This window comes from Marmota monax, unplaced genomic scaffold (genome assembly GCF_021218885.2).
Source record: "Marmota monax isolate L192 unplaced genomic scaffold, Marmota_monax_Labrador192_F-V1.1 WCK01_AAM20220418_F8-fsc00333, whole genome shotgun sequence".
Lineage (NCBI taxonomy): Eukaryota > Metazoa > Chordata > Mammalia > Rodentia > Sciuridae > Marmota > Marmota monax.
Window position 1 is genome coordinate 976,101 of NW_026694397.1, and position 27,821 is coordinate 1,003,921.

Here is a 27,821-nt window from a genome sequence, read left to right on the forward strand (position 1 = left end):
TCATCATATGCAGACATGGCTCAATGTTCTTTGCTAGGCTGCTGAGTCAGAAGCCTGGACCAGCCAGCTTCGGTTTTGATGAAGTAGCTTAGGAAGGAAGTGTTGGGAGAGATGGGTGCACAATGCAGTCAGTGGGTGAGCTCATGCTGCTCTGAAGACCCAAGCCCTGTGAGAGGAGCCGGTTTCCTGGAAAAGAGCACTGGGCTGGAAGTCAGGAAGCTAGAGCTAGTCTCAGCTCTGCCACCAATCTGCTGCAAGACCTTGGTAAGTCATTCCCTTTCTCTAAGCACCAATTTCCCCCTATAGGAAACAATAGGGCTGGCTCCAGGAGACCCTGTGGGAGTACTACAGGTCTCCTGAGGCAGGTTCCAGGAGTTCAGTCTCCTGTGAGGATACCTCAGAGGAAAATTAGGTGCAGAGGGGTCACTTCAGAAACAGCTTATTTCAAAGGTTGTCTCCAGGGGGATTAAAAGGGACCAGAGAGGGGCTGCCAAAGCCTAGGGTCAGAACTGAAGAGGGAAACCTGTAGAAGATCAGCAATTAGGAGAGAAAAAGAGAGACCAAGCAAGAGAGAGAAATTACAGGGGGTACTCTGAAGAAGTTAAGTCAAGAGAAAGGATTAGGGTAGTGCTGAATTTGGGAAGCCCCAAGGAAATGCTACGTGAAAGGGTTTCTGGGCATAGGAGCTAGAGGCCAGGCTACTAGAGTTCCGGAACTCTGGAGAAAATGCATTATAAGGCAGGCTGAGACTAAAGCAAAGGAGATTGCAAAATGGGCTAGAACCACCTAGACTATTCTTCAATTCTCAATCATGTTGGGATGATTTTTTTTTTATTTTTGGTACTGGGGGGTTAAACCCAGGGTAGCTCTACCACTGACCTACATCCACAGCCCTTATGAATAATTTTTAGTTTTGAGACAGGGCCTCACTAAGTTTTCAAGGCTTGAACTTGTGGAGGATCACAACTTAACTTGACTTAACTGTCACAGACTCCCAGTGGCTAGGATTGCAGATATGTGCCACTGTGACCAGCTTTTATGGATGATTTTATTCCCATATTTTTATTGGTGCATTATAACTATACACAACAATACACAAGGATAGGATTTGTTGTTACCTATTCAGACATGCCCAGGATATAACAATATAATTTGGTCAATGTTATTCCCCATTCCCATTCCCTTTCCTCTTCCTTTCCCCTGGTCCCTTTTTTCTACTTTACAGATCTCCCTTTGATTTTAATGAACCTTCTCCCACTATTCTTTTCCTTTTTCCCTCTCTAGCTTCCACATATGAGAGAAAACACATGACCCTTGACTTTCTGAATCTGATTTATTTCACTTAACATAATAGTCTCTAGTGACATGATTTCATTCTTCTTTATGGATGAATAAAACTTGATTGTGTTTATATACCTCATTTTTCTTTTATCCATTCATACATTGATGGACACTTGGGCTGGTTCCATAAATTAGCTACTGGGAATTTTGCTACTATGAACATGGGTATGCATGTATCATATAGCTAATGACTTCAATTTTCTTTTTTGTACTGGGGATGGAACATAGGGGTGTTTTACCATTGAGCAACATCCCAATCCCTTTTTTATATTTTGTTTAAAGACAGAATCTCACTGAGTTGCTTAGGCTGGCTTTGAACCTGCTATCCTACTGCCTTGGCCTCCAGTGCTACTGGGATTACATGCATGCTCCACCATGCCCGGCAATAACTTCATTTTTTTAAGCTAAATTCTGAGGAGTGGTATATGTCACGATGATTTTTAAAGGAAAATGTGCGCCAGTTATATATTTACCTAAAGGGCACTTGATCCCTGAGACCCTTAACCCTGGAACAAAAAGAATTGTTTTTTTTTAACTTAGGCCTTATATTTTATGCTCCACATTTAGCACTCCCTGGGGTGCTATGCAGAGCCCAGAGCAAGGTTTCAGTCTCAAGCATAAAAGCCCAAGAGGAAAAAGAGCCCCTGATCCCCAACCTCTGTTTCCTTCCATATGTTATTCCTTGCAACAGGTATGCATTCTCCCCTTCTCCCCCCAAAAATTCCTTCAGAGATCTAAAGTTGCTTCTTCTTCTACTTTTTCCCCCTCTGTACTTTTTTATTGATTTTTTAAAAATAAATGACAACGAAATGTCTTACAATTCTTATTATATAGAGAGCACAATTTTTCATATCTCTGGTTGTGTATAAAGTATGTTCACACCAATTCATGTCTTCATACATATACTTTAGATAATGATGTCCACCACATTCTACCATCATTGCTAACCCCTGTCCCCTTCCTTTCCCTCACATCCCTCTGCCCTATCTAGAGTTCATTTATTCCCCCCACGCTCCCCCTCCCTACCCCACTATGAGTCACCCCCCTTATGTCAGAGAAAACATTTAGCATTTGGTTTTTTGGGATCGGCTAACTTCACTTAGCATTATCTTCTCTAACTGCATCCGTTTACCTGCAAATGCCATGATTTTATTCTCTTTTAATGCTGAATAATATTCCATTGTGTATACATGCCACACATTTTTATTCATTCATCTACTGAAGGGCATCTAAGTTGGTTCCACTGTTTAGCTACTGTGAATTGTGCTGCTATAAATATTACAAATCTGCTCCCATTCTGTAGGCTCTCTATTCACCTCAGTGACATTCCTCACAGAAATAGAAAAAGTAGTCATGAAATTCATCTAGAAAAATAAGAGACCCAGAATAGCTAAAGCAATCCTTAGCAGGAAGAGTGAAGTAGGTGGCATCACTATAGCAGACCTTAAACTACACTACAGAGCAATAGTATCAAAAACAGCTCCACCAAAACAGACTAGTAGATCAATGGTACAGAATAGAGGACACAGAGACTAACCCACAAAATTACAATTATCTTATATTAGACAAAGGTGCCAAAAACATGCATTGGAGAAAAGATAGCCTCCTCCACAAATGGTGCTGGAAAAACTGGAAATCCATATGCAACAAAATGAAATTAAACCTCTGTCTCTCACCATGCACAAAACTGAACTGAAAGTGGATCAAGGACCTAGGAATTAAACCAGAGACACTGTGTCTAATAGAAGAAAAAGTAGGTCCTAATCTCCATCATGTGGGATTAGGCCCCAATTTCCTTAATAAGACTCCTATAGCACAAGAATTAAAACCAACAATCAACAAATGGGATGGACTCAAACTAAAAAGTCTCTTCTACTTCTTTTTAAAAAGTTTGTACCAGGGATTGAACCCAGGGGTGCTTAATCACCGAGCCTCATCCTCAGCCTTTTTTAGTTTTTATTTTGAGACAGGGTCTCACTAAGTTGCTGAGGCTGTCTTTGAACTTGCAATCTTCCTTACTCAGCCTCCCAAACTGTGGGATTACAGGAGTGTACCACCACACTCCATCTGATGTTTCTTATTCCAGGAAGTCTTCCCTGACTCTCTCACCTCTTCCTCACCCTTGTTTCTCCTCCATGTTCTCTATTCCCCCTGCAGGTCTCTACTGTGTTGCTTACCTGGTACACTGTGATCAATTCTATGCTGTTCTCTCTCCTTAATTAGCAGTCCTTTCTTTTTCACTTTGGATACCCAGACCTGAGAGCTTAGTGCTTGCTAAGTGCTGGGCAAATATTTTTTGAAAGGAAATTGAATATTTGATGTCAGCTACAAGGTTTCTCAGGCAGTCTTGAAATAGGAACCATCAATGGGAGAACCTTTTGGAATTATATAGACAGATGACGTGGGGGCAGTGTCTTTCTGCTAGATACACAACCAATGTTCAAATCATACAAAGGTACAACAGCCTCCAAGGGCCCAGTTATGACTAGAAATTTCTTCTACAACTCCCCTTCAAGCAGTATTCACCTGCTGTATTTAGTGGGGTGGTGTGTGGCAGGGTGTAAGGGGACAGAATCTTGCCTCTAAGATACACCTCAGGAGTTTTTTCTTTAGAGAAATAAAAGAGAATCACATTTTCCCTTAGATACTAAGTCACTGACCACTTCAAACATATCCCTTTTCCTTACCTTCCTTCCAGGCATTTCCAGAAGGACATAGAGAACATCAATGAACATATACTGTGACAGGAATGGATCAGAGAACCTTGTATAAATTTCTCATCTAATACTCAAGACAACTCTATGAAGCAGAAACTATTAACATCCCTGTCTTATAGACAAACCAACTCTGTGATCTTTGTATTATTTTTAAAATGAGAAAATTTTACCTTTTTAGTAAGTTATTTTTGACAATGATGTTAAATAATTTGCCTAAGATCCCACAGAAAGTAGAGTAGTCCAAAATGTCTACTAACAAATTCTGGCTATTTACACTATCCCAATCTGCCTCTTGGGAGGATTGTTATTCTCAAAGAATGTTACCAAGTCACATTAATGATGCCATTATTTTCAAATAATTTTTAAAAGAATTATTATATTCCATACTTATGGAAGATCTCACTACCAAGAGGATATATGGATAGCAAATGAGTATATGCAAAGATGTTGACATCATTAGCCAACCAGTAAATGCAAATGAAAATCACAGTGAGACAATACTACAGACCTATTAGAATGATTAAGGTAAATAAAATCAATGATAATAAGCACTGGTAGCATAAGGAGTAACTGGAACTCTCAGTCAAAATTAATCTTTGAGAATATGGTACATCTACACAATGGAGATTCGGATTATGTCATTTGCATGAAAATGGATGGAGTTTGAGAGCATTAATGTTAAGCAAAATAAGCCAGACTCAGAAAGTTAAGGACCATGTTTTCTTTTATATGTGGATGCTAGAGAGAAAAAAGGAAAAGCAGAATAGGGAAAGTTCATAAAAATTAAAGGGAGACCAGCAGAGTAGAGGAAAGGGGTTAGGGGGAGGGAGGAGGGGAGAGAAAGTAGAGGTACTGGGGAATGAAAATTGACCAAATTATGTTATGTGTATGTATGAATATGTAACAATGAATTCCACTATTCATAATTATAATGTACCAATTATTTTTTAAATGAATCTTTGGTGATAAAGGCAGAACAGTGGTTATCTTGGGGAGAAGCAGAGGCGATTGGAAAGAGACAAGATGATGAACTTCTGAGATACTAGTAAAGGCTGACAATATGGGTGATTACAATTAATGTGTCTATGTAAATTCATGAAGTTTATGATTGTGTACTTTTCTGTAAGTAAAAGTTTACTTCAATAAAATGTTTGTCAAAAATAATTTATTATAGGCCAGGCATGGTGGTGCACGCCTATAATCCCAGCAGGTGGGGAGGCTGAGACAGGAGGATAGTGAGTTCAAAGCCAGCCTCAGCAACAGTGAGGTGTTAAGCAACTCAGTGAGACTTGTCTCTAAATAAAATACAAAATAGGGCTGGGGATGTGAATCAGTGGCCAAGTGCCCCTGAGTTTCAATTCCTGGTACCCCCCAAAAAAACTTATTATAAAGGTAAAATATGCTCATTGTAAAAATAATGCAAAGAATACAGAAGGCATGGCTAAAAGTAAAACTTGCCCCATGCCCTGTTTCTACTTCCCAGTAGTTGCCACTGCTACCTGCATTTCTTGTCTAGCTAAGCACATCGATAAATATAGCTTCATTTCTTACACAAATTCAGAGTGGATTCAGAGTACTCACAAGTCAGAAACAAGGAGTGGGCATTTACCAAGAAAGTTCACCTTGGAAGCCTGGAATGGAGGTAGGCAGTTGGTAGAAATGGAAATTGAGGATTGCAATCACATAATTGAAACTATTTAACAGAAACCAGGCCAACAGTCTAAACATCCCCCTTCCCAGTTGCACTCATCTATGCTGGAGATGATTATTGCCATTTCCTCCTACCTTGTTCCTTCTGAGCCTTTGGATTATAGTCAACTATGAGCCTTCTGCAGAATGAAAAAGAGTGGAAGATTCTAGGCTAGAAAAGCCACAGACAGCAGATGAACACAGAATGTTGGAATTTGTCAGTGTAATGCTATAAATAAGGATGCAACATTACTACTAGTGTCTCTTCTTCCAGAAACTCTTCTCTAAATATCCTTTCTATTCCACCCTCCTGGCTGTGTAGGTATGCCTTCTTACTGTTCTCACAACTTCACCACTACTGTGGCACTTTTCACATTGTTTATGTTTGTCATCTTCTCTGAACTGGGAGCTCCTGCCAAGACAGAGACTTTTTTTTTTTTTTTTTTTTGTATTTCTAGGGTCCAGCACAGCACTTGGTCCACAGTAGTCATTCGGTGAATGTTGATTTGAACAAATAAACTCATTCAAAGAAATGTTTCCTGAAACTGCTTCTTACTAATCTAGCCAACCAATGAAGCACCGTAGATGAAACTACCAAATATCACAACATCTTTGGCTTTCTGGTGCAGATCCACATGAAGACTCTCACATGATACAACTGAAATTCTTAAGGCCAGACAGGACTTTGCATTGGAAGCTTTAAAATGTGATGTCTGACTTTGAAGATGGTGTATAACACTAATCATTTACTGTGCATTGGTCTGAGTAATGGAAAATAATCACTCTTAAATCATCTTCCTTTAAGTGTCATATTTAGGGTAACATATTGGTTGGTCAACGCCAAAATACATGTGACACTTAGATTTTCAGACCACATGAAAATGTCTGAAAAGAAACATTTAAAAAATGACTAAGTATGGGTTATATATTGCAGCACTTTAAAATTGTTTTCTGCCATATGATTAGAAACAACCTGAATGTTCATCAATAGGGGATTAAATAAATTATAGTCTATCATTCATACCTGGAAGGTAGTAGTCCCCTGTTATACATAGGGGATAGTTTTCAGCACCCCTAGTAGATATCTCATACTGTGGATAGTACTTGTCTGAATCTACATCCTGTTGCTGTAATAGAATACCTGAGATCATGTAATTTATAAAAAATAAAAGGTTTCTTTTGTCTCACGAATTTGGAGAGTGGCAAGTCCACAGCTTCTGTCTTCATCACTGCTGTGGCATTTTTCACATTTTTTTTGTTTCAAGGACAGAGTATTTCAAAGGGTATATTGAACTTTCCATTTGTATTCTAATTACTCATTTTAACAATGCTTAATATTGTCACACACAGTGACATAAAACACTATACACAGAGGAATGGCTGCAGACTCATGCTGGTTCAACTCATGGCAGAGAGGAGAAGTGCAGCAGGCACATTTGGAAGAGACAGAACATAATGAGTAACCTTGCTTTATGACGACCCACTCTTTTGACTACTACTGTCCTGTGGCAGCAACAACTCACCCACATGAGGAAAGGCCTTAATCCATTCATGAAGGCTCCTCATTCATAATCAAAACACCTCTCACTAGGCCCCACCTCTCAACACTGTGCTTTGAGGAATTAAAGTTCCCACACATGAATTTGGGAGGATACACTCAAATGAGCACAGAAACCTAAAATACTATACATACATACTAATGATAAAGTTTAAATGATTAAATTAAGCCCAGTAAGAGGCAAACAACCATAACTAACAATAAAACAGAACAATTATAACAATGTACTATAATTAAATTATTTAAAACATAAATATTTATTTTGGTAATTTTCCATTTAATATTTTTAGACTATGATTGGCTGTGGGTAACTGAGACTATGGAAAGTAGAACCCTGGATAAGGGGAGACTACTGTAATATGTTGTTGTGAAAAAAGAAAAAAAAAGAAGGATTTTGTTGACATGGAATATTCTCCAAGATATAGTGTTAAATAAAAAGCCAAAGATGCAGAAGGATGTATTGTATTCTATATGTAAGTGGATGAAAAAGAATATGTATTTGCTTAAATGTGCTTGAAAACAGTCTTGGAAGACACATAAGAAACTGACAACATTTGTTGACAATGGAAGACTGGGAGGAAAAGGGGAGAAGAAGACTATTTTGTATCCTTTTATATCCTAAAATAGGATATGAAAAGATTATTTTATATCTTTATTGCATACTATTTTATATCCTTTACAAATTTAACCATATAAGTATATTAAATAGTCAAAAATAAATGTGAAAAATAAAAAGAAGCCACAGCCATTGGAAACAAGAAAAGGTAACATTGATGTGACATGAATATTGAGGGACACAAGGAAATAAGAAAGTGAATGAACTGGAGCTGGGTATGGTGGTGCACACCTGTAATCCTAGCAACTCAGGAGGCTGAGGCAGGAAGATCATGAATTCAAAGCCAGCCTCCATAATTTAGTGAGGCCCTAAACAACTCACTGAGACTCTGTCTCTAAACAAAACGTAAGAAAGGGCTGGGGATGTGGCCAAGTGATTAAGTGCACCTGAGTTCAATTCCTGGTACCAAAAAAAGAAAGTCAATGAATTTGGACTAACAGAGGAATCAAAACAGAAAACATTGCAATTCAAGAAATCAGAGGTAAGAGTATGTTTTCCCAAAAAGCATCCATCTCAGAGTCAATAAATGGGAAAAGCAGGTGTAAGCTGGGAGGAATGATTATGTTCCTCATTAAGGAGCTGCAGTAGAAGCAGCTGGAACAGGTGGACCTCTCTCCCCTCCACTCCCTCTCCCCTGTAGGCCATTGCTAGCAGGCCAAAGTTTTCTGGGGAGTGCTGCCAGGGAGGGTGCTGAAACACTGAGACCTCCACCACAACGGGAACAGTAAAGCAAAAGAAAAACCAGCAGCAGTCAGGAGTGAAACCCTTTAAAGGGCTCCACCCCCAGAGAAAAGCCCTCCTTACCTTATCAGTTGTGGGGGTCCCTGGTCTTCCTGCCTCTCTACCCACATAACCTAAAGGGAAGCCAGCCTACTTGTTTACAGGCCCTGCCCACTTAAACAGAACCCACAAGTCTGCCCTCCCCCCCCCCCAGAGAGGTTTGCAAGGGGAAGCAGATCAACACAATTGCAGAGGAAACCTATGCCATCTACCCATATTAACCAACATAGTTTTTCATTCATAAATATGACCAGACAACTAAGGATCACCAGACATTTCAGGAAAACTGTTAACATGAAAGCAAAGGACTGAAATAAACAAATAGAATTGACTCCTAGAGAAAAAAAGAGATAATTCAAAGAATGGAAGAAAATGTGAAACAAATATATTCTGTTCTGTATCACCAGAGAGGCTGTCAAGTATCTTTCTTCCAGCTTAGAATGTTTTACAACTTCCCCTTCTATCCCTGAAAAGAAAATTTAGTAATTTGACAAATATTTACTAATCTCTAACAATGTGTCAGGAGCCAAGGACTCTGAAATGTTTTTTAAAATACTTTGTCTCTTTCCTCTGGGAGCTGATGGTAAAGATGTCAGACAATAAGTTGTAATAAGTTGTAAGACACTGAAAAGGAATGGGTGAACTTCACTCTCAGGGGAGTCTACTCTTCCTCTCTAAGGAAGGTGAAGCAGGGGACTCACTAGTGCATGCATGCAGAGGTTCAAACTTTCCCTCTGAGGGTTTGAGTCTATGCCTGCTGATGTGGTATGGTGAATACCTGATATATTAAGCACAGAAGAGGACACTCTGTCAGTTGGAATGGGACCTTTCACTTTGACATTAATGGATAAGAGAGGAGGGAATCAGCCTGTGCACAGGGAACAGCATCAACAAACAATGCACATTTATAGAAATAAAACTTGCTCAATATGCTTGATGTTCAAGTTAAGGACAGAAATGTGGGCAGGGGTCAGCTCATCTGTCATACTAAGAATTGAGACCTTATCCTCTAGGCAAGAATCTTCCAGATATATTCAGGAAAAATAGTCTTTGTGAAACCCTTTGTAGAACAACAACAAAAAAATACTGACATATTTAACTCTTTCGAATATACTGGAAATCATTCTCCTTGCAGAAACTATGACTGTATTCTATGTTATCTATATAAAATCACAACCACAAATATATTTGCACCCAAAACAAGTTGGTAAATTATAATACATTTAAAATTTTTCCCTTGCTACTTGTTTGCTATAGATTAGTTACTAGCTGCCAGAAAAGCAGTAGTAAAAAGAACAACAAAGATTCAAGAAAATTAGAAAGCACTCATTTTGAAAAAGCTATAAATAAATGGAAGAAAGACAAGTAGAGTAGAGGAAGGGGAACACGGAAAGGTAGGATGGTAGGTAGGGGGAAATACTGGGGACTGAAGTAGAGCATATTATATTCCATGCATCTATGACTATGTTTAAATGAACCCCACTATTATGTGCAACCATAATGCACTAATACATTTTTTAAAAAGGAAAAAAAACTGAAAAATGAGACAATACATATCATTAACTTAATTATTTCTGTGCAATAAGAAAAAGATGGTCAATATTTGATTTTGACAACAGGCACTTTCATGAACTCCATAGATGTCCCCTTTTCGTGAAAGCAATGTTTGAGAATCTTTTCTAATGTGTTAGGCAGCTGAAGATTTTTAACTGGGGAAAACTCGATGGCCATCCCACTCTTTGTTGGGGAGAGATAGGTATGGGGGGGTTGACACAAAGGCCATCTGATACAGAAGCAGATATCAGAAAATGGAGCTTCAGCTTGGGAACTAAGCAGGTAGCCAATTATGGCACCAAACCAGGAGGCTAGGCAGAAGAAGGATGGGAGAAAGAAGAAGCTTCAAGGATTGAAATACAAGCAGTGCATTCTGGAGCTATTATTCATGCTGAACACACCAGGGCACTATATCAATATGCTTCCTTGGGTCTGGGATAGAATCTCAGGAAGTCAAATCAGATTAGTTAATATGATCACTTAAAAGACTTAGAATTAACATTCTGCTGGTGGCATGGAAGATAGATGGGGTGAGGCAGGAAATAAATATATCAGGATGATACAGTTTCATAAATTACAAAAGAAAGGATATATAGGCCTGGACTAGGATGTTTGCAAGGAGACATGGAGAGAAGTAGTGGTAATCAAGAAGATTTGGGGAGGAAGAAGCCATTGAAATTGGGGAATCATCTGGGTAAGAAAGATGAGGGAATCATAAATGACTCCCAGGTCTCTGGCCTGGGCAATTAGAAGCGTGGTGGAACCTGATTCATCAAGATACGGAGAACTTGAAGGGAGAAGTAGTCTGCGTTGGAAATGAGATAAGTCTGGGGCATCTCAAGTGTAAGGTGGATCTGGAACATCTAAGTAGAGATATTTAGTGGTAGCTAAACTTTCAAGACTGCAGTCTTTAGGATCTCCAAGTGGCCTATTATTTGGGCAATGGAAATATTATTAATCAGGACTTACAAATTCTCAATATGGAAGTAAGAAACAATATTTGAATGTACATAAGGGGAGGATCTTAAATTGGAAGGACTGTCTAAATAGGACATGTCATGGAAAGCCTGTAAAATACTGGTAAAAACAAGACTAATTATTTTACAGTGTATACATATATCATCATGGTGTATACTTTAAATATATACAATTTGCATTTCTCAATTACACTTCAATAAATCTGGGGAAGCAAACAAGAAAAAAGTGTATTATGGTATAGATTTCAAGGGTGGAGTGTATTCAGAAGAGTAGCAACAGAATAATAGGTCAATAGGATAATAAAGTGGTCACTAAAAATGAATTCTAAAAACTACACAACTCAAACTATTATTGAGCTAATAATAGTAGGAGCAGTTTCAGTGGTATTTATGGGCAGAAGTCATACTGAAGAAGGTTGGAGATCACAAAGGAGACCAGAAAGGTTAGACAACAACTCTTTCTTGAAACTGATCACACAAACAAATCCTGACATTGCATCTCTGTGGTCTCTTCAGCATCCTGTTCCTCTGGGCTTGGCTGAACCGATCTTCACAGGGCCCTTGCAACTCTGATATTCTGTAATCGTATGAAACTGACTCTGGAGGAGGCCTTGAGCCCATTTTGGCTCTCATATTAATTTTCCTTCAGCAGTACTAAGGTCACTACTCTAAGAACTGAAGCCTCTGACTTGACTGATCAAAGTTCATCATGTGCATTGAAGCTACCTACTTGGCTAGCTGCACAGATCAGGGCCCAGGACAGGATGCTGGGGCGTGGGAGGGAAGAAAGCAGGTGCTAATTCCACAGAGAGCATGCCTATCAGAGCAGTTTTTACGTTTTATATTTGTCTCTCAAAACCAATTGTATAGGAATCACCAAAGCAATTTTATCACTTTCTAGACAAGGTTGGGATGTGGGCTAGGGGGTACTGCAACTGCATTTAGTTTGAAGACTTCTAAGATAGCACACAGTAGCCAGTCAGGAATAGATAATCCTACACACCTCAATGATTCAATTTATGGTCACAACTTTAGGTGCTTTTTGGGGGGCAGCACTGGGGATTGAACTCAGGGATACTTGGCCACTGAACCACATCCCCAGCCCTATTTTATATTTTATTTAGAGACAGGATCTCACTGAGTTGCTTAGTGCCTTGACATTGCTGAGGCTGGCCCTGAACTTGCAATCCTCCTACCTTAGCCTCCCAAGCTACTGGGATTACAGGCATGAGCCACTTGATGTTTGTTGTTCATATGTTTTTTTAAAAACCACTGTAAAGAGTAGGCAATGATTTATAAAGCTCAAGTTTTAGGCTAAATAATTGTTTAGAAAAATAGGGATGAGAGCTGCCTATTGCTGAACATGTTTCAAATCTCTTTTGTGTACATCTTTTTTCTGTCTTCACAACAGCCTATGGGATAAACAAAGCAGGTGCCCTCTTTGGGTCTGAAGAATCTGAGATCTACAGAAGTTTGTGATTTACAAAGTCCATAGCAATTTGTTGGTAGAGCAAGGAATAGAATCCAGGTGTCTTAAGTGCAGCCTATTTTCATTATTCTGAACCATTGTATCAGCATTAGCAATTGAGACCTGCAACAGCTAAGCCAAGCTAATATTTCTGCTTTAATTTCCATCCCAGAGTTTTGGCCTGATTTCCTCAAAGACCCTACTTAGCTCTGCCTTTAGACAAAGATGATATTGTTCTTGCATCATCTTCTTGCCTAAATCTTATTCAGTAATTGTTAGAACTCATTTTTTTTTCTTTATGCCATGTAGTCTTGACTTGCAAAGCTTCTGGGATTTTTATTGAGCTGAAAATGTAAAGAAATAGTCTTGAGAAGAAATCAGCCAGTAGCACACCAGTCACAAAATCAATCCAGACTTTTGTTGACAATTTGTTTCTGTCTTCTTATACCAGTTTCCCACTTTATATTAGTAAGATTGAAATTGAAATGAGTCGATTGCTTGTGGATGAATTTGTCACTTTCCTTGAAACTGGTGAACCCAAAAAGTTAGATAGCGATAGGAAAATGCTGCCATTGTCTGTTAAGAAGTGTATGACATCTCAAGGCAAGAATGAATGTATGGAAGAAGAAACTTGTTTCTTCTTTACTAACAAAAAGGAAAGCCTGGAAGTGAATGATATGGGTATAATTAAAAAAAAAAAAAAAAAAAAAAAAAAACCTTTACGTAACTTTTTAACTAGGAGAGAAGACTACGAAGCACTTTTTCCAGGAAGTGTGGGTTGCAACGATTGTGCGCTCTTAACTAATCCTGAGTAAGGTGGCCACTTTGACAGTCTTCTCATGCTGCCTCTGCCACCTTTTTGGTCAGAAGATATCATTTCAATTTTAACCCAGCATGATCGAAACGTACAGCCAACCTACTCCCCGATCTGTGGCCACTGGACTGCCTGTCAGCATGAAAATTTTTATGTGTTTACTTACTGTTTTTCTTATCACCCAGATGATTGGATCGGCACTTTTTGCTGTGTATCTTCATAGAAGGTTGGACAAGGTAAGATGAACCATGAGCCTTTATTAACTAAGTCAAACTCTTATTGATCTGTGGGTTGCTTGGTTTTAGTTCTAACCAAATGATGGTCGATGGTAGAAAACCAAGCTGATTACTGGCCTTGTGGCATGTTTGTTGTCTATTCAGTCAAGTGTCATGTTCTTACCTCTGGTTAAGATATTGGATCTGGACCCAGATTGCCTGGTTTCCAATCTTGGCTCTGTCCCTACCAGCTCTGTGATCATGGATAAATTACTTTACATTTCTATGCCTCAGTTTCCATGCCTGAGAAATAGAAATGCGAATGGTACCCATCTCATAGATCAAATGAGTCCAACCTTGTAAAGAGCTTAGAACAGTTGCCTTGCACATAGTAAGTTCTACGTGGGCATAGCTATAATTATTTGCTAAAGTTTTATTTGAAAAGTAAATTATTTTTTTTCTGATAGAGACAACTTTTTTCTTTTAAACTTCCATCTAGGGGAGGAGAGAATCAATTTGATCTGAAAAGTCAAAGTGCTGCAGGTTAGCACAGACATGGAAAAGTGCTTAAATTGGCAGGTTTTTTTTTTTTAAAGCAAAAATGGTGTTCTCTGTACGATGCTTCAAACGCCAGTTGTAGTTGCAAGCTGCTCAGTTTCCCTCTGAGGTGTTTTACCTTCTTAAACAGTTGGACATATAGGAACAGAAGAAAAGAGTAAAATTAGCACGAAGTTTTGCATTCTCAGGAAAAGATAACAGGAGTTTTCCTGTTTCCATGTATTTGTCCACTTATTGGCTCTATTGATAAAACACCAATCATAGTGTGACTAGGAGAAAATGAATCAATTATCTGGTTGTTCCTAAAAGTCTGGAGGTAGCAACTGTGGCTAGACAGCACCTAGGTGACTGCAGTTTCTCAGGGATCCTTGACTGTCCTCTCTTGGAATGCAGATCTAGAATTAAGGTCACAGACTTCTCTATCAGTAAAAGGTGAGGTAGTGAGGGCTGAGGCAATCTACTACAAAACTCAAATTGTAGATTTCACTGCTGAAAAAAAAGATGGGTTCTAGGTCTGCTTGCTCGTTTGTTTGTGTTTGGTCTGGTAGATTCTGTCAATCAAATGTCTGGACATAGGCCTAGCTCTTAAAGGAGAAATACTGACCTGGGTAGACTTAAATGTACCATAACATTCAGGTGTGCTCTTAGTGACCCCCAAAGCTGCTGGTTAACTTGGGTTTTATTTGTTTGTTTGTTTTCATGCTGGAGATTGAACCCAGGGACACTTTACCACTGAGCTGCCCCCCCCAAGTCCTTTTTATTTTTATTTTGAGACAGGTTCTCTCTAAGTTGCCCAGGCTGGCTTCAAACTTGTGATCCTCCTGCCTCAGCCTCCAGAGTGGCTGGGATTATAAGCCCAGCTTTCAATCTTGTTCTGAATCTTAAAAATCTGCTCCTAAAACAAGATAATGCTATAGGATTAGTTGATGACACAAGTGAATTCTATACATTTAATTACTATAACATTGGAAAACAAAATATCTTGTTAACTTTGGGGATTAAAAACAATTTCTTTAAAAATGCAAATATTTTCTGCAAATATTGAAGTTATGAAGGAAGAAAATTGTAATTAGAATCAAAGTAAAATTGACTCACATCACAAATTAACTTCTTTCGAAAGCACTTCTTCATGAACAATAAAATAAAGTGGGTAAATTAGCCCAGCAGAAAACTATTTTATAGACTGATGGGAAATATGACAATTATACAATATTATAACTATGGTACTTTGAAAAATATACACTTTGTAATGACAGTTCATTAGAATAGCTGTGAATCTACCTATAGTTTCAGATAATATGCTTTCTTAATTGCTGGATTTTGCAGATTTTTAAATGGCAAATACCAAAGGCAATGATCTGACATAATAATTTATAATCTTCCCCACTTAAGCTTTCTCAACGTCCTCTTGTTGGTATGATGGAACTGAATGTGGAGGCAGGCATTGTTAGCTGTATTCTTCTAATGAATGACATTTCTCATCTCCTTGTTATTTCAAAACAGATAGAAGATGAAAGGAATCTTCATGAGGATTTTGTATTCATGAAAACGATACAGAGATGCAACAAAGGAGATGGATCTTTATCCTTGCTGAACTGTGAGGAAATCCGAAGTCAATTTGAAGGCTTTGTCAAGGTAATGCACTCAGTTATTGGTAAAAGTCATTTAAAAGTTTTACTATATTTGTTAGGTTGGGAAACTGAAATCTGACAATGTGAAAGTTTGAAGATTTGTTATACCTACACATGCACATATACACATACATATGTAAAAATATATACATACTTGCATGGATAAGAATGTGTGTATGAAAAAAAAGCAAAAATCAAGCCAAAATCCTACATTAAAAAGGAAAGTTGGATGGGCTGGGGTTGTGGCTCAGCAGTAGAGCGCTCACCTAGCATGTGTGAGGCACTGGGTTTGATCCTCAGCACCACATAAAAATAAATAAATAAAATAAAGGTATTGTGTCCAACTATAACTAAAAAAAAATATTTTTAAAAAGTTAAAAAAAAGGAAAGTTGGATGCCAGGCACAGTGGCATATGCCTGTAATCCCAGCAGCTTGGGAGGCTGAGGCAGGAGGATTGCAAGTTCAAAGTCAGCCTCAGCAATTTTAGTAAGGCACTAAGCAACTCAGTGAGACCCTCCCTATCTCTAAATAAAATACAAAATAGGGCTGGGGATGTGGCTCAGTGGTCAAGTGCCCCTGAATTCAATCCCCAGTACCAAAAAAAAAAAAAAAGGTGGAAATGGGTACATTCTTGCTTGATAAAAACAAAAAGGCTCTCTCTGGGGAAAATATACTTGTGGGCACATTCATGCATCCTCAGTAACTCACACATGTTGATGCCACTGAGAAAAAATGATGAAGAAGTACACCAAGTTCTATTTTTTGCATTTCTGTATCTCCCCACCCAAACCTTGATGTTTTCCCACTGGGGCACCATAGTCTGTTCCCCATTTTCCAGGAAAGCAATAACCATTGGCAGCTGCCATGTTGGCAGGTCACAAGTGAATATGTTGCTTACACCAGGAGTAGTAGGGATTCCTGACAGATGCAGTCTCTAGTACTTATCCCATGAAGGACTTCCAGGTACTAACAAACATATCTACCTACCTAGCAAACATATTTCCATGCCAATCAAACCAGACTTCATAACATACCACTTGCTCACAAAGTCAGTCCAGTAGAGCCAATCATGGCCAGAGGCAGAGAAGGTTTGAAGCCTTTTAACACAAAAGGCTATTAGCCACCCACTAGTGATATGCCCAATAATGGGTACCTAAAATAAGAACTTCTAGAATTTTTATATTACTTTGGTCATCACAGACATGATATCAAATGGCTCTTTTTCCTGAAACAGACCATCAGGAATTCTCTCTGCCCATTTCCCTCTCTGAACACTGAGTCAAGTGCCCTTGGCCTTCAGCTCACTTAGGGGTCATGTCCAGGAGGCAGCACACCACATTGAGGACAGCCCTGTGTCAGATTGAGTGGATACCTGAATAAACCAACAGGAATTTGTTCTCACATGCAGATAATGTGTAATTGAATAAGGGAGTAAGGGACTTCAGAATTTATTCTTGTCCTCCTGTACTGTCACCAATGTATAATTTAACCCAGTGGTGAAAACTCGAAGAGCTTATTCCTGAGTCACCTACGGGGATCAAAATGTGGCTCAAATCTATAGCTGAGTTTCAGGTTCTTTACACTAGGTTTTATGGAAATTAAAAAAAAATAGGTATAGATGGACACAATACCTTTATTTTATTTATTTATTTATTTATTATGTGGTACTGAGGATGGAACCTGGTGCCTCACATGTGCTACGCAACTGCTGTACCAGTGAGCTACACTAGGTTTTAAATGAAACTTCCAACCCTTTATCTGTAAGACTAACCAGATTGGGAAATTTGGGGTTTGTCCAGTTCTTGGAGGTTTCTAGCAAAGAGTATTGGGAAGTATTGCAAATTTAAATGTAAATAAAACCACATTTAAAAAATGATTAATTATCCAAATAGCATAATCCAAGGCTATGTGCCTTGAGCTAATGACTTCACCTCTCTGGGCCTCTGTTTTCTGATGTATAACATGAGAAGGCTCAGATTATCTGCAAGGGCACTACCAGCTCTGACAGTCTGTAATAATATGATTAGCCCTCAGTCCCTTCCAATGGCAGTGAGAACAGCTTGTTGGTTTTTCCTTCTCTCTCTTATGGAGAGTTTTACAGATGAACTGCCAATTCCTTGTGTCCTTATTTCAGATCAGAATTGTAAAACTTCCAAAATCAACTACCGGATAGGTGTAAGGAAAACAGTTGGTTTGATCTCTCTGTTTATGCATATATGAAAAAAAGTAACAGCTCCAAGTTTTGTATTTTAAAAAGATAGACCTTTTCAGGCAAGTCAACCAGTGACCTCCTCCTTTTTGTGACCCAGGAGGTCCCTTGTCTGAAATGTAGCAGGTATGGAACCCTGATCAAAGCCATCTGACAAAGTCCTTCAACTGCCCAATCCTCCTCCAATGCCTGACCTCTTTTCAAATACCAATTCCCCCAAATTTCTCACCCCAAAAATATTTTGGACTCTTTTTAATCCAACAGTCCAACTACAGAATAACCTCAGATAGGATTTGTGTTTTCTCATCTAATGGTAGCAGGCTTTCTTTCCAGGCTATAATCTGGCTTGTCCAGAGCAACAAGCTTAAATTTTAGGGCTTTGAGTCATAGGGCTTAACAGAGTCTTAGAAATTATCAGATCCACTGGGCCATAATCCCAGAAATTTAGAGGGCTGATGTGGGAGGATCACAAGTTCCAGGCCAGTCTCAGCAACTTAGCAAAGACCTTGTCTTAAAACTAAAAAATAATAAAATAATTTTTAAAGGGGTGGGGATGTAGCTCACTGGTAGAGCACTTGCCTAGCATGTACAAGGCCCTGGGTTCAATCTGTAGCACTGCAAAAAGGGGAAGGAAAAAATCAGTCTTTCTCTACTACCCCTACCAAGTGATCACCCCATCTTTATTTTAACATACCTACTGACAAGGAACTCATTATCACCTGAGGCAGGTAACCATGCTGTCACTTTGGGAGGAAAATGGGATTCAGGGCTCAGGGCTAAATGAAGGCATCATTTCGAAAAGAGAAATTTCACATAAAAACTACCTGTCTCGCTCCCTGCTAGAATGTTCTATTCAATGATTATCTTCACATAATCCCTGAGATGCCTTTGAAAGAGTCAAATCATTTTGTTTTCAAGTTAAAGGGCAACCTGTCCATATGTGCCACATAGAGTTCTAATTAAGAGAGAAATAACTATTCCTAGATTTTCTGAAAATCAACTTTAAAACGTCTTTCTGTTCAAATGGTGAGAGAAGCAAAAAGAGAGCGAGAGAGAGAGAGAGAGAGAGAGAGAGAGAGAGAGAGAGAGAGAGAGAGAGAGAGAGAGGCTCTGGGGAGTGTGGCTGGGGAAAGTTCACGAAAAGGCAAGGCCGGGTGCATAAAAGACAAACTTTGCTGACTTCACATTTTCATCTTGGCCAAGTCCTGACACCAATGCAAACATCTAGCCTAAAAGTATCTCAACCTTGATCATCACACTCTAGTTTTTTAAAAGACACTAAATAGTCATTTGTTTACTTGTTATCTCGCAAACATTTTCCTGTTGCCGCATTTTCACCAGGCCCCACTTCAGCTCAAATGGAAAGTTGAAGGCCTGCGGCCCCTGTGAGAGTTTTGAGACTCAGGTTCTCCTTGGGGCTCTGTGACTTAGCCCTCACATCTGGCAACTGAGCTGAGCCCACAGCTAAACAGTCAACAGGAGCAACACAAATTCCTTCTCAGGGAGGGATGCAAAGGGAGGGCTCTGTATGCAATTGATTTCAGGGATGGGAGGAAGCACAAGACTTTGACTATCAGAAGATGGGAAAATACTATTATCTTCCCACTTGTGTTCCTAATATAGAATAATGGAACAAATCAAGCCAGGCCTGCGAATGTGTTTCTACTCTTGGTTTAAGCCTTGGACTCTTTGGGTGACCTCCAATCAGCCAGTTAAGCCCCCCAGGCCTTTTGTTCAGTCTCTTTAAAATGGCAGAAATGGCCTTGATCATCTTTCAACCAATGTCAACGGCAGTTGTTTTTAGCTTCTTAAGAACCTCTAATATCCCTTCAGTTTGTGGTGAAAATAAATCTGTTAAGTGTTTTATCTGCCTTTGAACAAAGCAGCATTGGGAGATGACCTGTTTTCCTAATAAATACAAATTCAAATAAATTCAAAATAAATACACTCCATATAGGATGACCACCGAGAGAATCTCTTAAGCCCATTGACAAGAATAACAAAATTTAAAATGTCTGAAGGTCTTTTCATATTCTGGAATTTTTGTCTTAAGGTTAAATTTATTATCTTTTCCTATGAGATTTCAGGCCAATTTTATCCTAATAGATATACACTATGCTTTATGTTAAAAAATATACCATATACAAGTTCCCAGGGTAGAATCAGCTCTCCATTCAGCATTATTTGTCAATATCTGTCAAAGCCAGGGAGGTCGGGGTCATAGGGAGGCTCAGTACCACAGCCTCTGGTATAGAGAGAGCACTGGAATGGAGATAATAAGGCCTGGATTTTGTTTCCAGATTCTCCCCTGGGATTTCTGGCCTTGTCAACCCATCTGTCAGAGCCATGGGCTCCCAATTGGTATGATAGAATTAATGACAGCATCTTTGTCTATATGATAATCCTCACCAGAAACAGACTACAAAGTAATGACGGATACCAAATCAATGATATTTCTAAAATCCTGTAGCAAAGTTCCTGTCAAAATAACCTTTTGCAATGATTCTTCTTTTAGGATATAATGTTAAACAAAGAGGAAAAGAAGAAAGAAAGTGTTGAAATGCAAAAAGGTAAGCTGCTTTTTACCAATTTTGATGAACACTTGAAAAGTAAAAAGAAGTCTGAGGCTGATCATATTGAACAACCCAGTGATGAATCAGGAAAGTTTTAGCCCTGGAAATAAAACAGAAATACCATTTACAAATGGGTACTTTCTCTGGTCCCTCTGATTTGGAAAGGCTTGGTGTGTATGTTCCTTTAATCATGACTACTAAATATGAAAAATCCCATTATATTCAATTTCTTAATTCAAAAACCATACAGCCTGGTACCAACTTCAGAGGATGAGATGACAAGAAAGCCATCAATTGGTAAAGGCGGCATCGATCACCCAATGATAACAATTTTTTCATCGGGGACAGTAGCCAGTAGAGCTTCTAGGATCCAAAAATGATAGTGTGACAGCATTCTAATTTTTGTCCTATGCTTTAACTCAGAGTATCCTGAACATCTAGGGTTAGGAAAGGACCATGATGGTTCTCAAATCTAGCACAATCCCCAGAATATAAATCTCTTTTAGTAAAAAATAAAGGGGGACACTATCAGGTCCCTGTTCAAACATGCCTAGGTATGAGGTAACTTCTACCTCATAAGATGGCCTGGTCTACCTCTGAACAGCTCTAATAATTGTGGTAAGTTTAATATACTACTCAACAGAAGTCTTTCATCCTCTTGAGTTGAATTTTTTTCCAGTAGTTTCCACTCACTGAACCCAGTTCTGCTCTTTGGGACTAAACTAACCAACTGTCTAGATATGGAAGACAACAAATATGGCCCCTGTACTTTGATTGTGTTTTTTATTTTCTGGTTTAAAATACTCTGTGTCTTCTAGTATTCCTCTGACAACAGTTTCTAGGCTTTTTCCTCTCCTAGTTACCTCCTTTTCTGGAAACACCCACTTTTACATGTTCCTTTTAGACTATAGCACCCCAAAAGCAGCACAATAATACCTGACATGACTTGAGCAACTGAAGCAGGAGAGAGTATTGTCAGAGAGACTAGTATATCACAAAGTTGGTGACTAAAATGCTATAGCTTGTGCAAATCTAAAACACATGAAGAAATGCATATAAATAGAGATATAGATACTATTTTCTGACACAAAAAGAGTACTCAGAGCCTTAACCATTGGTTGGTATGCTAAAGAGTCATCTGATTCCCATGGAAGTTTCATCCTCAGAATGACTACAAGATAGGTTGAGTGGTACCATGTTGTATGTTAATTACAGTGAAATTTGAGAAAACAGTTCATGTGGATGCTGCCTTGTAGTCTTCAGGAAAATCATAAACTTAACCAAACTGGCCTTTCAGGTCATGCAGTTTGATGTCATCATTTACAGGGTACCTTCAAAGTGCCTAGCACCACACATATAACTGGAAAAAAAGAAACTTCCAGACAGCCTTTGTACTTTCGAGACCAGCACATCTAATTAAGGAGCAAGCCTTTCTACATGAGAAACAGAGAAAAATCCAATAGTTTAGCCAGTTTCTTGACCAAATCAGACTCAATAAGCATCTTTACTAGCAAAGTCTGCAGACACAACTTTGGGACCCACTGAAACCCCCAATGTGTGAGAGTTGTTCCTAAAAGAAAGATTCAAATTAGGCTTAATGAAGAAAGTATTTTAGCCTCTTTAAGTCTGTGTCAATTGGAATTGAGTATTGAACAACTATTAGGAGAATGGGATCAGTGAAAAATTTCTAGTTTAATTATTGATATTAGAAACCAACTTTTCCTTCAGTGGGAAGAATTTCAGACCACATAATCATTCTTTTTTATAACCTATTTTAGCATAGTCTCTGTGACACACTTGTAGAAACTGCACCATATAGTCCTATGAGCAGTTTCATATTTTCTTGGCCTGACAGTTTGCTTTTGGTTTCATTTCAGGTGATCAGAATCCACAAATTGCTGTACATGTTGTAAGTGAGGCCAGTAAAACAGCATCTGGTAAGTCCCATAGCATCTGAGCACCAGCCACTCAAGGGGGAAAGCTGGGATATAGAAGCAATGCAGCCTAATGATGAGGCTCCCCTCTTCCTCTGGGGCCCAATTTACAAACCTACCCATACACCTCAAATGCTGTCCTTTGTCTTCAAAGTGAGCTCAAATGCACAGATGGGACTTAGAGGGACAAAGGGAGATGGGAAGCAGTCCCCATGTTCTCATTATGTTCTTGCTCAATGGCTGATTCTAAGTGATGAATTACTGGGTGGAGGGACCATTATTCTGACAGCATAGAAGAGATGGCATGTAGTGACCTCCTGCCTGGGAGCATCCCTCCTCCTAACCCCTCTTCACTATGTGTAAATGGGCCTCAGGGGGTCTTTTCTGTCTTCTGTCAATCCCTATATGATTAACCCCAGCCTCACTGGGGCCAACCTCAGGGAAATTAAAGGTAAAATCATTCTGTAAAGATCAATAGGTGCCAAGACGTTAGATTTTCCAATGAAGTAACAACAGACGACATACTGTGATCTTTTCAACTCTGAATGATTTTATTTCCATATATGTTCTGCCATCATTCTAGCCCTTAGATTTTTTCCCAAATCTGTACCTTGCAAAAGCTGCTGTTAGAGAATGTGTCGCATCTGATAAATGATGGAAACACGTACGCTAGCATAAAATCCCCCATCTACATAAAAGCAAAAGCATCAGAGCAGTCTTTGAAAATTTCAGCAGATTGCTCTGGAATGGAGTTCTAAAGAGAGAGAGAGAGAGCACTCACACGTGTGAGCACGCATGTGACAGAAACAGAGACTGAAAGAAAGAGAGGAAGACACTGTCTTATTGCTGAGGCAGCTTGGGCTTCTCAGTGGACGTAACACATACATGGTTATCATGGATCATGGTATGGAAATAAAAGCACCTGATAGAGAGCTTTTGAACAATGGGATTCAAGAACCATGACCACCACTTAGTGGTGAGTGGCGTCAGGCAAGTTCCTTTAACTATGCAGCAGTTTCCTGCCTTACCTGCTTGACAGGGTGACTTTGAGTATCAAATCAGCTAATGTGGGAGAAAGTTATGCTGTCAAATTATGCTATACCACTGAAAGGTGCCACTACTTAGCTTACCTCATTGTGATTTAGATGTCAAAAGAGTGACATAAAGTCCCTAATTAATATCAGTTATTCCTATAATAGTTAATAATTCTATCAGATGTCCCTTTCTCAGAAAATACACTTAATGGAGAACATCACAACTACATTGTAACTACATTGTTATGCCCATGGAAGCCATTCACATGACACCTTCTCTTTTGGATTACATGACAGCAACAGAGAAACCTCTTAAAATCATCTCCTACTAGTCTTTGTCCACCTGTACCTAAATTTTTGCTCTTGGATATATTTCATGGAATTCAGACTCTCCCCAAAGGCTCATGACTGATATCAGTCCTACAATATCTTAAAGTCTGTATAAAGTAGTTCTGCAGGGGGTCAAATGGGAAGACAATAACATCCCTCTCCATCCCAATCTCCAATTTCTCATTCCTACCCAGTCACGCTGCTGTAGACTTGACTTACATCTTACAGCAAGAACTAAAATAAAGAATTAACAAAGTGAACAAAATGGAATAAAAGATGGAGAACCTGTCCCTTTTTCTGAATGGTCCCAAAGTGAAAACATCATATGGGAAACATAATTTCCAAAGTTTTTTGTTGGGGGGGGGAACCTAAAAATGTCAGGCATTTCAGTATACCTCTCTCTTACCTGAGGATGAGTCTTTTTTTAATATTGTTTAGTTGTCAATGGATCTTTATTTTATATGTTTATATGTGGTGCTGAGGATTGAACCCAGTGCCTCATACATGCTAGGCAAGTGCTCTACCACTGAGCCTCAGCCCCTAAGGATGAGTCTTAAAGATAGAGTCTAGTGTCCTGATAGACCTAAGACCACTGAATAGGACTTTTAAAAAAAATGCTCAAGAAAGCAAATGCATCAATACTTTCTCTTCTCCTCAACCCCCACCTCCTGTTAGCCAATCTAGCTCTCTGTGGGAGCTGAGATTTGAAGTTGGGCACATATACTACTTTGAACCCACTCAACATCTCAGCAGAGAAAATGGCACATGGTTGGTGGGTACTCTGGCTTAGCCACAAGAATACAGGCACTTTCAAGTTGGTGGCGCCCACTACAATGGGAGATCAAAACGCACATAGTGAAATGAACACACAGTTTATTTTCATACTTCCTTGCCTAATTTTAGTCCTTGCTGTGGGAGGCAGGTTGGTTTTGCTACATGATCAGCTAGGAAGAAACAGGGGCTTTTCTCTGAGCTAAGGCAGAGCTAGGTAGGGTAACAGCTCTTTGACTTTATGAAATTCAAGGCAAGCAAGGTATCCATGTTAATATTAGCAATGATTTTGTCTGAATAATTTGGTATGCATAATTCATGATGTGAATTTTGAAATCACTTGCACTTTCTTAAATCCAAGGGAAAATTGGCTTTCAAGAACTAAAAAGACAAGGAAACTCACTGTGAACTGTTACTTTATTTAATCTCCACAAGTTTCTGAAATGTGTTTGTTTTAATATCAGCTCCATATTGCCAGTGAGGAACTGAGGCTCAGGGAGATTAAGTGACTTGTCAAAGGTTGAAAAAAGCTAGCACTGAAATCCAGCTCTGACTCTAAAGCCCATGCTAATTTGTTATCCACAATTCCTCCATAACTCTGAGGGCTGGAAGGAGCCTTGAGAATCCATTCCTACACAAAGCTATTTCCAGTTAGAATGTGAACCATGCTCTTGCTTCCCCTTAACCAGAATTTTCTCCTCTTTTTTCAGTGCTACAGTGGGCCAAAAAAGGATATTACACCATGAGCAACAACTTGGTAACCCTTGAAAATGGGAAACAGCTGACTGTTAAAAGAGAAGGACTCTATTATGTCTACACCCAAGTTACCTTCTGTTCCAACCGGGAAGCTTTGAGTCAAGCTCCATTTATAGTCAGCCTCTGTCTGAAGTCCTCAAGTGAATCCGAGAGAATCTTACTGAGGGCGGCAACCAGCCACAGTTCCTCCAAACCTTGCGGCCAACAGTCCACTCATTTGGGAGGAGTATTTGAATTGCAATCAGGTGCTTCACTGTTTGTCAACGTGACTGATCCAAGCCAAGTGAGCCATGGGACCGGCTTCACGTCTTTTGGCTTACTCAAACTCTGAACAGTGCAACCTCCTAGGCTGTGGTCAAGCTGACAGTGGCAGTCTTCATAACACAGCAAAGCAGTTGAGACCACCCCCTGTTGAACTGCCTATTTATAACCCTAGGATCCTCCTCATGGAGAAATATTTATTATGCACCCCAAGGCATATAGGTCTGTAACAAGCGAATTACAGGATGGGCAACACCCTAACAGACCCTGCTCCATAAGAGCTTATATTCTGAAGCAGCAACCCCACTGATGCAGACACCCAGAGACTCCCATGAAAAGACGAGGTCATTATGCACAGATAGAAATCTGAGTAAACAGCAGATTATTAGCCAAGTTCAGTTTTGTTTATTTATGTGCGTGTCTTTCAGTGGATAATGTATTTGATTTACTAGTGAAGATGCGGAAGGGAAATGAGGAGCCTCAGCTCACACTCATATGTGGTTGACTCTGGGTCCCTGAGGCTCTGATGGAGGAGGCCAGGTTCTAGAAAGTCTACCATTGTGGAGAACTGAGAAACCCTACCCCACTACTACCCTAACACTCATTCATTCTTTCTCAATCTCCATCCCTCCCTGTCTTTCTCACTTCACCACACACACACACACACACACACACACAGAGTCAGGCTGTTAGTAATCAGCTGCCTTATTTCTACCCTGTCCCTATCTGCAGCACTGAGATGAGAGGCGGCAACAGAGAAATCAGCTCCAAGCCTGCCCTCTTCTCATCATGAAATGACTGTATTTAAAGAAAATCTATTTTGTCTCCCTATGGTATCCTTTGTTTCCAGAGTGAATTTGTCATTATCTTGTTATTTATTTTTTGAATAATAAAGATCCCTTAACATTATTGTTATTGTTTAGTACCTAAAACTCACAGCCAGGTTGGGGGAAGAGGAAGGAAATATTTGAAGGGGATTTTGCCAACCTTTGTACTACTCTCATAAACTTAGTTCTCAAGCTTGGAACACAACAAAATGTCTTGGTGACAACATACTCTCCAAAGTTTGTCATTACCTTCAATTCTTCAATGGATGACAAAGAGGCCTATTCGGTGAAAAGCAATCTGGGTCTTTATCTCCAGCTTGCATGAAAAGGTTAAAGGAGATTGACATTTAAAAAACTTAATCACAGATAAGCAAAACTGGAGGGAGGGCCTTAAATGAGAAGCAGTAGCCTATCATTTTAACAGCTGTCTAGGTTGTTCCATCTTAGACAAGAGGAAATGGAAACAGGATACCCTGTGGGTTTATTGGCCCCATAGTCTTCCACTGAGTCCAATAAAGTCATTTCTAGTTGCCTCTAATCAGGGAATTGTTCATGTAAGAAAAAGAGAGTGGCATCTTCATCTTTACTGATAGAGTGCTTTTTAAGACAAACATCATCTGTCCATCTAAAAAACTATTACTGTAGAAATAAGAAAGAGGAAGAAGCAGAAGTATGGCATCCACTCTTGGCCACCACCCCTGCTCTTCAGCCCTGTGGCTAGCACAGTCCTGTCTGGACAGGGTGACTCTGAAGAGCTTGCAGTATGAGTACCCAAAACAAGGCTGATATGCCAGACCAATGTACGTGGCTTGTATACTTTCTCCAACGGGAGAACTTTGATATGAACAAGGGTGATGTTGATTCGGGAGCTCACTGTGTATGGGTCCACAGTGCTTTCTTATCCTCCAGAAGCAAAGATCTTTCTACCCTGTTAACCTTTGCATGAGAGGACTGAAGGAAGTGGGGCAGCTGAGGAGACCCTGACTATGATAACCTTACAGGTATGGGCCTTCCTTAGGAAGGCCAGGATTCCAAGACTACCTGAGGGAAGGACCTGACCCAGTTAAAAGGGAAGGACACAATACACAGGTCCCAGCTCTCTCTCCCTTACAGTAGGTGAGTGCCCACTGTAGAATTGCCAAAATGCATTCTACTGTCATGTATTATTAATTAGAACAAATTTTAAAAGGCTATAAAATAACCACAT

General features: G+C 39.4%; 1 protein-coding gene across 2 annotated transcripts; it reads left to right on the forward strand.

The window, feature by feature from the left end:
- Cd40lg (CD40 ligand) lies at positions 1–26,696 on the forward strand. Of its 2 annotated transcripts, XM_046468163.2 has the most exons (6): positions 1–264; positions 13,700–13,750; positions 15,791–15,922; positions 20,644–20,698; positions 22,579–22,638; positions 25,481–26,696. In XM_046468163.2, exons 1-6 carry the CDS (start codon positions 112–114, stop codon positions 25,855–25,857), a joined length of 828 nt encoding a protein of 275 aa, XP_046324119.1. In that variant the 5' UTR covers positions 1–111; the 3' UTR covers positions 25,858–26,696. The 2 variants fall into 2 exon arrangements, with proteins under 2 accessions (XP_046324119.1, XP_046324120.1); XM_046468164.2 differs by lacking the exon at positions 1–264 and having other exon boundaries at positions 13,480–13,750.
- Positions 26,697–27,821: the final 1,125 nt, after the last annotated feature.